Source organism: Sander lucioperca, chromosome 13, assembly GCF_008315115.2.
Source record: "Sander lucioperca isolate FBNREF2018 chromosome 13, SLUC_FBN_1.2, whole genome shotgun sequence".
Taxonomy (NCBI): Eukaryota; Metazoa; Chordata; class Actinopteri; order Perciformes; family Percidae; genus Sander; species Sander lucioperca.
Window position 1 is genome coordinate 7,009,233 of NC_050185.1, and position 18,068 is coordinate 7,027,300.

An 18,068-nucleotide genomic window follows, 5' to 3' on the forward strand; every position below is an offset into this window, starting at 1 on the left:
GACAGCACTAGATCTAATCAAAAACGGATGCAGTTTCAACTCGTTTCGTTTTTACATTTACAATAGCTGAAGACCTACAGTAGATACTGCGCTCAGAGCAGCAGCTGATAGGTGTGCAGGGAAAGTCTGTTGAAGATGTGAGGTTGAATGAAATACGATAGTACTTGGTACTATGGCATCTATATTTTTTAATCCAGTAGAAAGCTGAATTGTCTGTAAATTCAGTGTTAATTTTGTTGTAAGAGAAGGTGTAGCTTTTTCATCTTGCTGATGGCTGTAATTTTATGAAAATCATAGATATCCTTTCTCTGGACAATAGCACTGTTTAGATTAGATGTAGGTACAAAAGTGATCAAATTAGTTTTACTCTGTAATTATACACATTCTGGATTGATTATTGCAAACAGCACATGACACATGAAGCTATATGTTGAGAGCAGCTTCCTAGTTGTAATGATAAAAAATGCAACCTGCTGCTAATAACAGTTGTCAACAGTGGTGATTTTATGTATTCAGTCTTTGTTAGCCTGGAGATGAAATATGTACCTATATCTACCAGTACAACCAGTATATTAGCCCTCAATTGGACTTTTATTACTGCCTTTACTTGAAATACATGGACTGTCATGCAGTCCAGTCCAGGCATGGGTAAGTGTGTGCACCTTATCCTCCACTGTTTCAAAGTCGGGTCGCCTTGCTCTCTACAGACCGAAATGGCATAGCACACTCACTGGCGGTCATGGAGACGTATGACTAGGTTCCTCTAACATGTCCCTTAGGGCTGCGTGATATGGGGAAAATCAAATATCACAATATTTTAGACCTCATACCTCAATAGCGATTATTGCGATGATATTGTAGACTTGATAATTGACAATTACACAATGAGCTTTTTGATAAATAATCATCAGTAATGTGGATATATTGACTAAGTGGGTAAAAATAAGAGAACAGCTAGAACAGTCTGGAAAGTTTAGAACATTACATCACTTTACTGTAATGCAGCCTTTAAAACCAGGAAAAAACATTAAACTTATATTATGATATCCAAAATCTAAGATGATAGCTAGTCTCGTATTATTAAAATATTGATTATATTGCCCAGCCCTAATTTCCCTTCGAGATAGATTTGTAAGACCTCTAATACACCTCATACCAGTATCGGGTTGTATTAGAGGACAAGTGGAAAAATATCCTTGGTTTGGATGGTTTATTTACATGTATCACACTTAACTACAATAAATCATTTCAACTATGAAAATGAAAATCCATCCCGTTAAAATGAGGCTCTACCATGTCAAAATCACATTACAGCACCTCCCCCAGTAAAATTAATCCTATTTTAATAGTGCTGTGTTGTGCATCCAGCCTATGCTGCGTGTACTACGTTATACATGTTACATAATGTGGGGTCATACAGCTGAAGACCAGAGGCTGTCACGACTCTGCCAGGGAGGAGGTTGGGGTAATAGGGGAAAGAGCCGTGTGCCCCCCCTGAAGTATAATGGACAATGTATATACTATATATACTATATACTATATATATATATATATATATATATATATATATATATATATATATATATATCTATATATATATATATATACATACATACATACATACATACATACATACATACATACATACATACATACATACATACATACATACATATACGGTGACCTTCCCTGATTTTAAGCACAAGACTCGGGAAGATGCTGCAGCGAAGCGCTGTTCACTGCAAAGATGCACTGCACTTGTGTAGGACAGTGCCAAAATGACACTACGAGATAGGTGAGGGAGAACTTGTGTCTCTAGAATGCTGTGTCACTGGAGATCTCCGCATACATTCACTCTCCTCAACACCCTCTGTCCTCTGCCACATATTTTCCTCCTGCAGTCGATCAAGTGCTGCCAATGCCAACGGTTTGTGATGGGACACTGTCCGACCATACAGTGTGCACGCTTGGGCAAGAGCCACAGAATACTGCAGTTGATCGTATGGTGCATGCATGGCTGTCGGAGCATCTTTTGGTTGCCGGCGGTACTCTCTAGGCTTTACCACCTTGTTGCCGAGGGAGAAGCATATTTATGAGGAGATGTCGGTGAAGGGTGAACAAGGAGGGAGTGGGGGAGGAGTAAGGGATGAGAGGGAGACAAGGGGAGAAATGTGAGCATGTTAATGTGAGAGAGAGAGGGAGAGAGGTAGATGCGCATGCAGAGGGTGGAGCTTAGCTTATCAGGCAGTTCCCTCTTGTCTTCCTTTCTCTCCTGCTCTCTCTTCTAGCAGTTTCCCCCCCCCCATCCAATCGCTACATTTGAGATGGCACATCTGCAGTGATTTTCATCACGTTTGCGTTCTCCTCAGCTCGAACTCAGCTGATCGTGTGGACTGCCGCTCTTGTTTGTATCTTTATGGACTATTCTTATCCCGGCAGTGCAACAGGGCTGTCTTCAGACACCAGCGTGCTCTCTCTCTCCCCACTCAGGGAGCGGCGGGCGGGGGTGGGGTGGGTTCCTAAATGAGAGCCGGGACTGGCGTGTTGGCACACAGCATCTCTTGAGAAGGGAGGAACGTAGAAAAGGTGGTGGGGAGGGGGGGAGAGGGGCGGCAGGCGGAGGGGCTTGGAGCGGACGAGGGGTTGACAGGCTCCGGCTGGGAGAAGAATGGTTATGCCGGCTCCTCGTGCTCTGGTCGTGCTGCTGCTCTATAGGCTGCGTGTCGTTCAGGCACAGCCCTGCCTCTCCTCGACATGAGCTTCGCAGGAAGGGTGTCCTGCTCCATGCTCAACTGCTTTGTAAGTCCACAGGCTTTTATTTTGGTGTTTTTGTTTGTGGGTCTGGTTTGTGATGGGTGTGCATTAAAGCCCTTCCTTATCTAACTCACCTCCTGCTTGTGTGTGTGCCGGGGGATGTGCGTGTGCGCGCGGGGGGAGGGGGGTGTTGGCCGATGTGAGCGCTGCAGTTATTAGCGAGAAACCCACACTCACTCCACGCTCCACATACAAATAATTGAATTACCTCTGTGTCTTCTCAGGCGTGTGATAATGAAAAGCTACTTTATTACTCTCATCACTCACCTCTGTTGTGTGGAGGGCCTTGAGCTGCCCGTATTGTGATTGGCAAGGATGAGAGAGAGGGCCTGTCAGGAGCCAGATGTGAAAAATGTGTGCGCTGCTGAGAGCGAGCACATTGTGCAGTCATCGTTGCAGCCTCAGAGTGCATTAAGTATGCTCACTGCAGTGGAGCACCTGCATTAAGCACTTTGTGGTATTGGGATGTGCAGTACAGAGGATATAGGACAATGACTAATTTCTCTTAGTTTGCATCTCCAGACATAGTGGGGAAAAGGTTGATGGTTTAGGAACAACACAGGGTGTTCTTGGCCTCATGTCCCTGGGCCAGTTAACCTCAGGTCAGAGTTAACCTCCAACCTTTCAGCGATGTCCACAGGCCACTGTCTGGGCCTATTAATTACCTAATAACAGGTATATTAACTACTAGCAGGTATAATGTTTACCATGTCCACTATCTTAGTTTAGCGTGTGAGAATGCTAACATTTGTTAATTAGCACTAAACACAAAATACAGCTGATGCTAATGGGAATGTTTTATTTTTTTTTTTTTTAAGTTTAGCAGGGATTTAATCATACACCAAAGTCTTTGACAAATTTAAAGATTATTTTTTTGGGCATTTTCAGCCTTTATTTTGATAGGACAGCTGAAGACATGAAAGGGGAGAGAGAGGGGGGAATGACATGCAGCAAAGGGCCGCAGGTCGGAGTCGAACACGGGCCCGCTGCGTCGAGGAGTAAACTGAGCTATCTGGGTGCCCGTCTTTGACAAATTTAAATTTTAGCCTGATGGATGCTATAGATGGAAAGTTTAAGCAATCACCAGAGTCATTACAATTCATCCTGAGGGGGACACAGTAAATGTGTGTACCAACGTATTACATGTAGCAATGTCTACAAAGTTCATGGCAATCCTTTCAATGGTTGTTGAGATCTTTCAGTCTGGACCAAAGTGGTGAACAGACCGACTGACCAACAGACTGCCATCCATAGAGCAATGCTGCTAGCATGGCTAGAATGATCATAGCAGTGGGCAGTAGTAACACTAAATGGAATCAGTTAAAATGATACAAGCAAAACCATTTTTCAGTGTCTTGTGCTGTATTGTACATGTCAGTGCACAGAGCTATTGTATCTAGACAACATTGAAAGGATTCCTTGCAGTTTAGCATTTTACAATGTGATGCTAACGTCACATTTTCAACAACAATCAGTTTTAACATTGGGAAAGCTCTGCTTTAATTTCAATCGTTTCTTCCAGAGAAAGCGTTGGTCGTAAAGTTATCAGGTGGATCAGTAAGCGCACAGCTGCTGGTTCCTCGTCTCGTTTCTTTGTGACCAGACATGGTCAGCCATTACACATTTTATGATCTCTCTTTTAACATGGCTGTGATGCAGCTGAGTCGGCAGTTCCTCTTCTGCGTCAGTATCTGGATAATTGAATACCCACGTCCTCCGTCACAGCTCTGTCAGTCTCCTTCTGTGGAAGAGGGCTGCAGCGTTGTGCCGCGTTTTCATCAGCATGACCATTGTTGTGATCCAACGATGAAAAAAACACATCTTCAGTTACTGTTTCCTCTATCTCCGATATATCATGTTTATCTCCCTCTGCGATATGTTGTCTGCACCAAATGGAACTATAAAAAGCCTAATTAAATTTGTTAAGATTTTTCCATGACTCAGATTCTATAATACCCACTAGCTAAATGAATCAATGGTGTAAGTACAGCCAAAAGCTTTTTGCGAATGTGCTTTAGGGTATATACCTTCTTGCACCCTTGGTACCTGAGATGGGTCTGGTATTGGGTCTTACCACTCTGCCTGACACCAAGGCAGTAACACGTCGCTAAGAACTACACAACATGTGACACAATGTGTCACTGAGGAAGACATCATGACCACAGCGTCCTGATAGAGGATAACTAGCACTTTTTTTGCTCTTTTTGTCAGTGTCTATTACCTAAAATCTTTGTTTGGACATACCTGCACATAGATCGTCTTTCTCTTTTCATGGTCGGTTACCTTTGAATTATAATCCCGTTTAAATTGTTTGCTCAATGACACATTTTTTCTTTGCTTTTTTGTGTGTTTTGCTGCTCATGTTTTTTGAAGGCCTAATAGTCAACCAGTTTATTACAATTGCCAAATGTTGCCCTGTGTTTTTTCTTAAAAGGAGCCAGTATCCTAAACATGCCCACATGAATCTGTTCACTTCTCCGTGTGCTACCGAGTGTTACTCCAGCTATGTATGTTTCAGATGAATTCTGCTTACTTATCGAAAACGCTGCCCCTGCCTAGATTCCTCAGCTCTTTGAGCACGGCCCAAGTCTAAAATGGGAGGGATCCTTTAGAACATGGTGATCTATGAAATATTAACATAGTCTGAGAGAGGACAGGGAGAAAGAAAAGTGTCTTCTCTTGACCCATTACTCAAGCTGCACTGCCGAACACAACTCAAGAAAGAACCTTTTTTAATTTTATATTTGCTGCTTTTCATTCTGCCCAGTAATTGCATCCTCTGTTTCCATCCACCCTTGTCCTTCACATTTCAGACAATGTGCTGGGCTGCCTCATTTGATATGTCCAAAACTGTAAATAACTGGACACTTAAAAGCAGACATAGAAGTACATGTTCCCCACGTATTTAGAAGGTCACCTCTGCATAATGTAGTGGTTCTCTAATCTGTACAACTCTAGGACAAAGCCCCAGTCAGATTAAGTAAATAATCTGATGAGTAAAGGCAGCAAATTGTTTCCAAAAGCTTTAGAGAGAAGGGTAGTGTGCCACTAAAAAGAGGTGTTGTATCCATGGCAACCAGACACTTATTCACAAAGACTGTTTTCTCTACCTCTTCTAACTTTGTGTTGTCATTTTCCCATTCACTCGCATGCAGAAATCTTGTGTGACATGCTTTCTCCGGACGATTAAAACCTTATTTTTGTGCATAAAAGTTAGGCCTGCATGTTCTTACACACACACACACACACACACACACACACACACACACACACACACACACACACACACACACACACACACACACACACTAGTAATCTGCTATATCGGGGCTGTCTAGGCAGCTGCTAGCGGATACTGTCACTGTTACAGCAATACATGTCATCCAGACTTTGCATGTGTTATACACTCTGTCATTAATATTTGAGAAATACATGCAGCCGTATGTGTGTATGTGCGCATGCCTGTCAGCTCCAGCTTTTTGATTGCCGGGTGGACAAAGGTGGGGGAGGGTGCGCAGGCCCACAGCAGTGACGAAGCAAAAACGTGTTGGGCACAGGACAAGCTGTGCTCCATCTTTGTGAGTCGGTTGGAAGTGAGAGCATCTCTCTTTTCCTTTTTAATCTTCTGTAAGCTGATTGCCTGTTTGTGGTCACAATGGACCAGAAAACAGAAGTGCCTCACTGTTTGTATGTAAATGTAATGACAGACTTTTAAGCCCCGTATTGATCAAGTGTTGTTAGCGAAGGGACTTGTGTAGCTGAAATATCAAGGTTATCTGCAGGAGAGGTTTCAGTTGCAACAAGTCTTCCTCCAAACACAGCTACACATATGCCTGTGCTTTAATGCAGCTAGTCTGTTTTACTCTTCTTGACATTTTCTGTCACAATAGAAAAACAAAAAAACAAAAAAAACTTGTCAGATAAATCATTTAAAGTGTGGTATCTTTGTTCTAATGATTATAAAATATGTTCAGCACCAATGCATCAGTAGCCAGTCTGTGTTTTTAGCCTGTGTCATGGATTCATGGAGCAACACAACATCTACACAACATTTAGTCAGCAGTTTGTTTGTTTTTTTGTGCCTTTTAAAGCACACTTTGTTCTAGCAGGCCTCTCAGTGGAGTGCAATGTCAGGGCTGCTCCATAAGAGAATTAAGTAAGTGGTGCCAAGTATTTACAGGTAGTGCAGCACAAGATAAATGGGATCCAAGGAAGTGGATGGATTATTGATTATTTGTGTGTGTGTGTGTGTGTAGATTGAATCCATGTTCCTCTCAACTGATTTGCATTGCATTTTTTTAAGGGGGGGGGTGCTCTAACAATAGCTTATCCAGTAATTTATAATGGCTGTCTGGCAAGCCACAGTAACTTTATTCCCTTAAAAAAAAGCAAAGAAGCCTGGATGGCAGGCTGGTGGTTCAGACTGCCCAGCAACAGTGTGTGAGATCAGGCTGTAATGACCTGACCCTGCAGGATGTCTCTGACTAATGGCAACAGTCATGAGCCACCCATTCTCAGGTGAACATACAGTAAGTCAAACTGATGACATGCAGCTGCCTCAACAGTCTGATGCTGAAGGCTGACTCAGGTCAAAGGTCAGGAGATTGGAGTTAGATGGGGGTTGCATTGCAAAGGGATTTGGAGAAGTTGACAAGTTTACCAGTCTGAAAGTCTGAAAGTAAGGCTCTTAGTGTCGACTAGACGTTTTCACAGAGAGACACCGCAGTTTGAGTTTTAAATTTTTTTACTGTGAGATCTGGTGAAATGGTGAGTAGCTTTGTTCTTGATATGCCGTATTCCTGTCATATCGTTTGGACAGTAATTACTAGCAGAAGAGTGGGAAACGTTTACGTAACCCCGTTGTAACTCCACGTTGATATTTCCCACTTGGTGAAAAACTACAAAGTGTCAATAAATAGTTGGTTAATACAACTGAGTAATTTAAACTGTTCGTATCTGCTTCCTCTTGTTTCTGAACCGCTACGAATACGTAACACAACAAAAGTAGCTAATTTAGGCTATTTATCTGGTATCAGAATTAGTTTATTCACCAATTGTTAAAGTTAAAAAGTCAAGTTAAAAGGTTAAATAGAATACTTACAATAGTATATACTTACACACATATAGGTAATAATAAACATGCTGCATATAACAGCATATAACTACAAGGCTGATATTGAGGCTAACCATCTTTGATTAATCCGTGAACATTCCCTAGTAGGAATAACGTGAGGTTTTCCTATTCTTTTCATTCTGGTGACATTGCGTAAATGCAGCATCATGCTAGAAAGAAGCTTCCACCTCATCTTCACCTTGAGTGTCTCTTATGTGGAGATGGAAACACAGCATTAGCATGAACATAGAGACATCGCTTGGTAATGATGAACAGTAATAACACAAAGCACTTAGCGTTGGAGAATCTTTTAAGGAGTGTAGACATCTCAGTTTGGCACATCCTTGACACCCACCTCCATGGCTGCCATCAGCACTGTCATTTATTACAATTTATGGTGTTGAAGTAGAAGGTAGACTGGCTTTGTTTAGTGAGTTATCCCATTAATCTCTCCCACACAGAGACTTGCCACACCCATATGTAGTAAGCCTTCCATACAAATTCAGTAAGACATATACTCTGTGTCCTAGCTAGACTTAGATTTAGCGCTTGTATTATTGTTTTCATTATCGATCGTTCTGCTGATTATTTTCTCGATTCCCTTGTGTTGTCTTCCCGTCGATCATGCGACTTTTTGATTTTCTTGGTCTCAATTTAAAACAGCTTTTTTTCCGACACTTTTGTCGTTTTTGAAGCATTTTCCAACATGTTTGTCACTTTTTTCAACATTCTTTTATCATTTTGTTTCTTCAAATGCTAGAAAACGCCCATATTCAATGAAAGTAGTGAACTGATAATTTATTTTACTTGTTAAGAGCGTTGCATGGAACCATCCACGTTATTTTTTTTTGACAATTTGGTTGAAAGAAACCCAAATTTCTAATATAGAAACTTTTTGAAAATGGGTCAAATTTGATCCGAGGACAACAGGAGGGTTAAGTTTACCGTCATGTATGACAAAGAAAAGCTTCAAATTTGACTAAAGAAACTTGTGTTTTTGTACGATTAATCAATTATCAAAGTAGTTCATTGATAAAGTTTCTCAACCAATGGATATAATCATTTCAGCTGAACTTGTATTCATTCTTGACGTCTTCAGTTGGCTAAAACAGACTGAATTATTGTGGGACTGATTGCAGTAAGAAGCTGAGGGTATCTTGGTCATTTGAACCCATTCAACATTTTATGATTTGAAATTGGTACATTTTCAACGCATTATTCGCTAGTAATTGCTGACACATTTTTGAAGAACTTGCAGTACCCCTCCTTCACATTCATGTAATGTCAGCAATGAGCTAAAGCTGCAAACATTCATCAATTAAATCGATTACTTGTCAACTTTTAAATTTATCCCCAACTATTTCGATAATCGATTAATTAGTTGAAGTCGTTTTTTTTATGGGAAAAAAGAATAATTCTCTGATTTCAGCTTCTAAAATTTTAATATTTTCTAGTTTCTTTACTTCTTTATGACAGTAAACTGAATATATTTGAGTTGTGGACAAACAACATTTAATCGAAAAATATTATCGACAAATTAATCGACTATGAAAATAGTTGCAGCCCTACAATGAGCTATTTCTTTATTGCTGAGCCTATAAACTGTCTGTCCTCTGTCAACAAAGCTATTATTTCACAGAAGCTGATGAAATTGTGCTTTGGCTCGTCCATTCCTATGATGTCTGTCTATGCCTTTTTGAAATCAGATGGGGACACGTTGGTTACTTGTAGAGGAGAGGTTGTCGCTGTAGGAACACTAACTCCATCTGTTACCAGCAAGCCCAATGGGTGGTATGCTTATCATGGGGTTTAATCACCGGCTTGGACCTTTGGATGACAGATGAAATGATTGTAAACATTGCAGGAGGTCTGCATAGTGAGACATCAAGGGCGTTCCTGCTATAATATATGACATTTTGTTGTGGTGATTTGTCCTGGGACGCAAGTCTTTCATTAACAAGAGACCAACCTGAGTCAGTAGTACTACAGTGCATTCAGGTCTCCCTCTGGTCCCCCTTCAGGTCTCCATCGCTGTTTTCATTAAGGAACAGCATCGACATACGGTCATACTGGAATGGTGAAGCCAAATCCAACAGAGTAGTAAAGATAGCAGTGTTCAGGCAGCCAGAAACCAAACTGTGTTCATCCTCAACCACTGAGGTAACTCGCTGGTCGCTCCAGAAATGACAGACAGGCTGGATGGGGGAGTGAAAGGCATAATTGCACATCTCATAGCAGAAATTCATAAACCTGGATAATGTTAGAGTCCTGTATACAGGGAGCAAAGTCTGTTATCCATGTAAACATCACATCACAAATATGATCCAAACCAGGATAAGACTTAAAATTGGGCACTCAACATGCACTTTATGCGTATACTTTGTTAAAAGGGGGACATTTCCAGGGCAAAACCTTTCCAGGGATTTTTACAAATCATTTCAATTTCATAATTTGATTAATTTTTACCCTTTTCTCTCCAGTGATTGAAGTATGACCTAAAGGAAGCACTTGCTCAATCTGACACTCTAAACTGCAAGGACAGGGTTGAGTGCCCTCTTTGTTCCTCTCTCATTCTCATCTCTGCTGCTTCTTCAGCTGTTGCAGTCTAATTTTAGCCACCCGTCCATTATAACCAGTGTGCACTTCATTTGGATGTTTCAGCAACCTTAGAAATGTAGCATTGAATTAGTATACATGGTCTTCCTACACGGTTATAGAAACCTCTGGTTTTTCGGTTTGAAAAGTGACCCTAGTTGTTTGACCTTTGTAAGAATCAATGTAAGTGCATGACTAGTCAAGTGTGTGAAATACTGTACTAAGTCCCAGTATCTTTGTTTGCACAAGACTGTACCACCCAGTCACAAAGTCTAGAGCTTTTTTGGCATCCAGTGCCTCTATCATTTTCATGCGCATTAACTACCTGCACAGCGCCAAAGCAAACGGAATACAAATATGTAGAAGGTGCATTCTTCTTTCAGCGTCATCAGTCATCAGTCAGGAAAAATGCCGTTTAGAATCAAGTGGTAAACATTTTAAAATGGCTTGCCTCACAGACCTAGCACAAAGTCATGTGTGAGAGTTGGAAGTCTCGTAATCAATATTTAATCTCCTACGTGACGTCTGTGAAGTAGCTGGTGGGGATTGTGAAATTCTACCTGGCATGCATCTTACATCAAAGGCCAACCACCATGCTAAATGCTGAATACAACTGAACACTGAGAATATTTTGGGTTTGACTTTCCGTAAGATTTCTTTTTTCTGTGATGGCCATTCCTAGGCCTGTAACAATTATTTAATAATTGTCTAATCGCAATATTTTTTAAGTATTGCCGTTTCTTTGTTTACTCGCAATTAATTGCTAACATTAGCGAAGGTGCTAACGGGTTAAACTGTTGATGGTAATTGTTAGTGTAATGTTCATTCAAGAAAATAAATACAATGTTTTATGATAATAAAGAGCTGTAGGCTGTGTACTTGTGTTATTACATTATCTGGGTCACATAACCGATAAAACCAAAATATGTATCTTGGGACTCATTCAAAACTTTATTTGTTAAAAAAAAAAAGCATAAATAAATATTTTAAAATTTGAAAAGTGGCTATATGTAACTTTCAGTTTGTGTTGATTCTAGCGGCCGCTTTGGACAAAAGTGGTAGTGTTTTTACCACACCTGCTGTCGTAAAGGTCTAGTCTTTACGATTCACTATTACCCACTGTATTACCGAGTTAGCGTTATACAGTTGCGATGAATGTTTTGCTTAGACAGAAAATCATTCATTTACAATAAAAGAATAAGTTACAGATTGATTGATTGGTTTTATTTGACCACTTAAATATAAAAATATGAAACGGTACTCTGTGTCATACATTAAAATACATAAATAGTCAGGGATGACACTATAAAGCCCAAAGACTTATTTCCATTGTGATCCCTATAAGGGCAGGGGGAGAGGACAGGTGGCAGCAGATCACACATCAATCATTCATCATACATTAAACAAATATCATCCATATTATACAGAAAAATTAACAATAAAAATAGGTAATGACTATGATTGGCACATGTATCTTACTGTCTTGAGTGTACCAGGTAACCGGTTCCAAAGGGTAGTTCCAGCATAAAGAATGCCCACATTAGTATTAGATCTGGGGGGTACAAAATCTGTTGAGCTACCCCTAGTGGAGTACCTGTGAACGTCATTTACTCTATTAAAATTGTTTATGGAGATGTTCCCAAATATTTTAGAAATTATTTTATGTACCATACCCAGCTGCATCTGAGACACTCGATCCTCAACTTTCAACCATCCCACCCTTTCAAAGTGGGAAGATTCCAGAAGAGTTCTTATGGGGAGGTCTAAAATAAGCCTTATTAATTTATTTTGAGACGTCTGAAGCCTATGTTTCAGGTTCCCTGTGACACCATTGTACCATGAGCCACACGCATAATCAAAATAAGGCTGAATTAAAGCTGCATCGTTGCATTTCAAGTGTTGCTTACGGTGCCTACTTTGGATGTCTCATGAGCTAAACCAGGTGTCACTGTGTCACGAGCCAAAGCATTAAGAGTTTATTGTAGCAACCAACATAATAACTTAGATTCATATAGCACATTTCATGAAACCCAATGATGCTTTACACAAGTAATGTTACAGGGGGACAAGGGAAGAGAAAATAGTAAGCCAACACAAACACGGAGTAAGAGGAATAACACGTCCTCGCTAAATGGAAGGGGAACGTAATTTAATGTTGGCTACTGATGTACAACCACATCCCGCATTGTAAAGTTATTTTATGATTGAAATAGACATATAACATACCTGAGGGCCAATTCGGCGTGGGTTTTGAATCATTTACAATTCCGTAATTGTCTCCATCTGTTGAAAGCCCGACCGATGTTGAGCGCATTGTCTTTCACTTTCCCTTTTAGCTTTTAGTTCTTTGTTTAATTTCCTTCTTTTCTGTGATGGTCCTACTCCAGTATCGGCCATAACTACAACAGATAACTTCTAAAATAACATTAAAATACGATTAGGCCTATATAAAGAAAACTCCTGCTTCTTTTTACCTGGCTCAAAAGGCTGGGCACTAACACAGGCTTTCCGGTGTTACAAAGAAATCTGTGACCCATCAGAATGTGTGACTGTAGCGCCGTCTACCTGCCGCAAATCATTCTGTGACTGCGCGGGAAAAATCGAACCTGTGCAGAGGCCTTACTAAAAACTATATAAAAATGCCGTTCTTTTCACTGTTGGTCTTGTTTGCTGTTACAGGTCATTTAAGACCATTGTATGAAAAATGACTGGCTTCAGAAACAATAAAAAGTTACATATAGTCACTTTAAGTGAAAGAGACAATTATATCATTAATCACAATTATTTCTTAGACAATTTATTGTACAGCAACATTTGTAATTGTTACAGCTCTAGCCATTCCAGTGATCCTATTAAACTGTATTGGGCCAGGGGTTTGTCTGTGTTCCTTTTTTAGAATATGTATCTCTATGTGGTGTTTCACCCCGCTGTGTCGACCTAAATGATGACAGTATTCGTCTGACCACCCCTGCTTGGTGTTTGTGTGTGACAGGGTGAAGAAGGGCCTCCCAGTCTGGAGTATATCAAGGCCAAGGACCTGTTCCCCCAGAAAGAGCTGGTGAAGGAGGATGAAAGCCTTCAGGTGAGCTGAACGGTGTTCATTAACTGTTAACAACTACTGCTCCAGAGCACAGCACCCGTCTGCCCTGGCATCCAGCTACATGTCTGTGGAGGAGACAACCGGGAGCTGGTGAAAAGAACAAAGTGTGGCACTTCCAGATTATGAGCTCATCTTCAATCAAGGCTCCTGGCGTGTCACCAGAGCGCTGGGCCGCCACTGCGTAGAGTGTTAATGCCAAGATATTACTGCAAGAGTCACAACTCAGCCATCTTGAAGCCAAACACTTAAGGAGAGGTGTTTGGTGACACTGACCTAGAAGAGCTTTTTTTTGTCATTGCTCTGCCATCCTTTATCAGTGTTCAACACAGGAAAAAGTTAATTAGGCAACTTGGTGGATAACAAAATATTTGCATGTGAATGCAGCCACTGCCCGCGCTTCCTACAGATAAGGATTCTTATTTTCTTCAGTCTACCATTTATTAGATTTAACATATATAGTAATGCAAGACCTTAACAAGAACAGAAGAAACACTTTAAAGGCAGGAAGTTGACAAAAATGTGTGCAGTATGAAAGTACAAATTTATTAATTAAATTTAATAAATTAATCATTTTTTTAATTAATAATCCCCGACACTTAAGAGTTTAGTTTCCAGTATTGCACTTAATACACATTAATCTAAATGTCCTTTATTTAAAGTGCATTAGCTGACCATAAACATTACCATCCATACAGCACTATTTTTGGCTGTGTCAAGTGGAAAACGTTATTGACATTTTTCATGTTAGCCATCTCTAAAAATGACTCACATTGAATTGGACACAACTTTGTCAGTCCCTTTTTAATAAACAACTTTCTAAAGTTCTAAGATTTGACTTTTCGGGGTCTCTGTTGTACGGCTGTTGTACGGCTGTATCTTCCACTGTTCGCCACAAAAAAAGCAGAAGGCACTGCAGAGGATAAAGAACAGGGCAGCTAAAAGCATTTACTGAAGCGAGAGGAATTTGTAAGTCTATTCCACAGTGAAGATGGCAGTAGCAAACTTGTGATGGAGAACTTGCGAGAACTTGCGCTGTGCCCTCCGTGCTGTTGAGTTTGTGCTCTCTGGCTGTCTGGTGGTTAAGGGAGCTAAGTATCATGTGTCAGGAGCACTGGACTAAAGGTAGGTAGAGGGATTTGGCCAGCCTGGGGTCACTATCTGTTGGTATTCAACTGAAGCATTTCCACTTGCTTTATTATTATTATAGGGCTGCGTGCCAATGGGCTTTGTGTATCAAATGTCAGGGTAGATTTTTTTACCTCGTCATAGTTGAAAAACGACAGTTTGGTGGGTAAATAGGACATACATAGAACCTCAAAATCCCATTGACACCTCTTTCCTCCGCAAATCTCACAATTTGAAATTGCCTCTGAAAACGGGCAAATCTCAACAAAGCTAAAAGTTGACGTCAACTCCTACCTTATTTGGCTCTAGTCTCTACCTTTGTCACGCCCCAACATTTACATAGGTTACACCACTGACCTGAGGTCAGCTTAGTCTTCTGAATCTAGGTCATGCAGATCTCAGAAATTTTATACATTGTTCATCTGCTATTTAATTACTAAATTGACTTCTGAGACTTTTTTATGCGAGAAATCAACTATATAAAGCTCAAATATGGGCCGTTTTACGAAAATTAATGGCTAATTGCAAATTTTGTCCGACTGTGTGTCGGAGTTCAGCAGGAGCTCCGCTGGCTAACGTGACAGCGGCCGGTGCCTCCTGTGTTGCTGCCTCGCCGCCCAGCCTGTCCTCCTCCACAGATCCCGGCCCGCTGTGAGCTAGATGGATCTCCGTCACGGCCGGCAGCCCGCGGTGCTCCATACCCGCACAAAGTCACCGTTTTTGGGTTACTGGACTACCAAACGCAGCTGCCCTGACAGAGCTCCAGGGCCTGCAGCTCCCCTCTTCCTGCTAAATGGCCGGTGTGTGTGAGTGAGAGCGCGGTCAGCGAGCTTGTTACGCCCGCAATCTCTTACCACAGGTTCCAGTTAGTCTTATAATGGATATGTGTGTTAAGTTATTTAAACAAACGATCAGGGAAATAAACGCCTCTTGTCCGCGAGTGAGCTGGATGGATATCAATGAGAGCTAGCTTGCCTCCTCCTAACGAGACCTATAAAATTCACAAAAATGCATTAAATTAAAATCGGATAAAAGTGTTAGCTAAGCTTTGTAAGACCTTAGGGTAGCTGTGATATATATGCCGTGATGAAATTCAAAGTGTAAATATACTATAGTTATGCCGGAAGTGTAGCAGCGATCTTTTCCCATAGGATTAAATGGGACACATAAGCTAGCTAGCAGCTCCTCCTAAGGAGACCCCTCAAATTCACAAAAAAGCCTCAAATTGAAATCGGACAAAAGTGTTAGCTTTGTAAGACCTACGGGTAGCTGTGATATGCGTGCCGTGACGAAATTCAAACTGTAAATATACGATAGTTATGCCGGCAGCTGGCAGCCGGTCAGCCCCGAGCCCCGGTAGTCCAGTAACCCAGAAACGGTGACGTTGCCCTGGGTATGGAGCCCAGCAGGCTGCCGTTTTCTCGTCAGACTGTGTGGAGCTCCTGAAGTCAGACACGTCTTACCAAATTTGCAATTAGCCATAAATTTTCGTAAAACGGCCCATATTTGAGCTTTATATAGTTGATTTCTCGCATAAAAAAGTCTCAGAAGTGAATTTAATAACGAAATAGCAGACAAACAATGTATAACGTTGCAGTGTCTGAAATATGAGACCTGCTGTCTCGTCTCCAATGTATGTGTATGTGGTTCGCTCAACCAATCAGCGTGCAGGTCATCTAAATATTCATGAGCATACCATATTTGGAAGAAAAGCTGTCATTCCAAATAGAGACATTCCACAGGGATGCATAAGGGCCCAAAGAATAGCACCTGGGACATTTTCAGTCCAACCAATGTTACATACCCTATTAGGAGACCTTAAGGAACAGTGTGAAATACCCTATATAATCATTCTATCACCCCTTTAACCTGGGTCTGTTTCTGGACTTTATGCTGCTCTCATTTTAGTCACCTTGCAACATTTAAAAAACAAACCTATGTTACTGCACTGCTATACTTTGCTTCCCCTCCTCCTGCATTCACACATGCAGTTCCTCATTGTGTGTCTGCTTTTTTTGTTTTTTCGTGTGCAGGCGATCCCATGATAGTTTCTCTGACAGCCGATGTCGCTTACCACAGGCTTTCCGCAGGCTAATTATAGGCATTCCCTTGTACCCCACCATATTTAATACCCTACTGCCTTTCCTCCGGTGTGCGTGCAGGTCGTGGTGCATGCTTGCAGTTGTTAGTGCATCGCACACGTGCATGTCGTCACAGGCAGGCTGCTTGAACCGGAAGTCACGACTCACAAGTCAGAGTTATTCGCGGGTATTTCTGCTCTCTCTCTCTTGCTCTCTCTCTCTCTCGCTCTCTGTCTCAAATATTTCTGCTGCTGAAGGCTTCATAGAAGAAACGTGACACAGTATCTTCTGCTGCACTTGCTGACTCATGCGCCTACTTTTGGAGCACAGCTTGTTTCATGCAGCTCCCGGTCTGTACAGCATGTTAACTATGGCACTCTCGGCAGGACAATTTAGGTCTCTTCCACAGCAGAGCAGCACACGGGCTCAGTAGCTGCACATTCTCATTTCAGCCATTTATGCTGCTGTTGAGGCAATATCAAATGCAAATTGGCTACATTCCCTGACTCATGAAGAATGCAAAAATGCTTTAGATTAGGCTTTCTTTTTTTCTCTTCTTTTTTATATGGTAAAACTGTATCTGCAACGTTTTTCTGTCACAGCCCAAAACTATAGTGTTTAGCTTTGTTTGGGTGCCAGCTGTGTTTGTGCGCCTGTCACATTGAAGTTGATTTTAGATATTACATTTTTTTGAAGTCCCAGTGCAGAGTGCCACACCAACAGAGCTAAATATAGGCAGCAGACCGCCTATATTTGGCTCTATTGGTGTCTGAGTGCAGAGTACTACGTGCTCCATTTCCCAGGTTAAGCTGTACTCTTTCCCTCATCATGCTTCCTGCCCTGGCTCACGCACACATTTTCAGTTAAAGATGAGCAACAGCAGGTGCAGTGATAAATGTCAGGGGTTTGTTTGTTTTTAACATAAGCTCTCTAGACCAACAGCAGCTTTTGACCCTTTGCCAATCGACAATATTCCTTTAAAAAAAGTTTGTTTTGTTTTAGATTTATTATATGTATGGTCTCTTTTTTGGTCATGGTAAAGCTGACTGAGTAGATGTTGACTTGTGTTTATGGGTCGGTCAGTCACGTCCAGCTTGGGTGCTCTGTGCTTTTAACCACGCCGGCTAATGTTCTTTCAAGTAAGCCTGATTTTCTGACATCTTACCATAATCCCCCATCTGCCCTGCTGCATGTCCTCTTTAAACATGCACCAGTGGGTCCTCCACTGTGTGACTCAGCA

At 41.3% G+C, this 18,068-nt stretch overlaps 1 protein-coding gene across 7 annotated transcripts in view; it reads left to right on the plus strand.

The window, feature by feature from the left end:
• The window catches only part of mtmr4 (myotubularin related protein 4), a 48,361-nt gene that overhangs the window by 12,943 nt on the left and 17,350 nt on the right, over positions 1–18,068 (plus strand). For 4 of the 7 annotated variants that reach the window (XM_031310806.2, XM_031310805.2, XM_035991061.1 and 1 more), the window contains exons 1-2: positions 2,561–2,799; positions 13,515–13,604. In XM_031310806.2, coding sequence (XP_031166666.1) covers positions 2,755–2,799; positions 13,515–13,604 — 135 coding nt within the window. In that variant the 5' untranslated portion in view covers positions 2,561–2,754. Of the gene's footprint in view, positions 1–2,560; positions 2,800–13,514; positions 13,605–18,068 lie in introns of those variants that run through there. The other 3 variants (XM_035991062.1, XM_035991064.1, XM_035991063.1) reach the window with 1 other exon arrangement.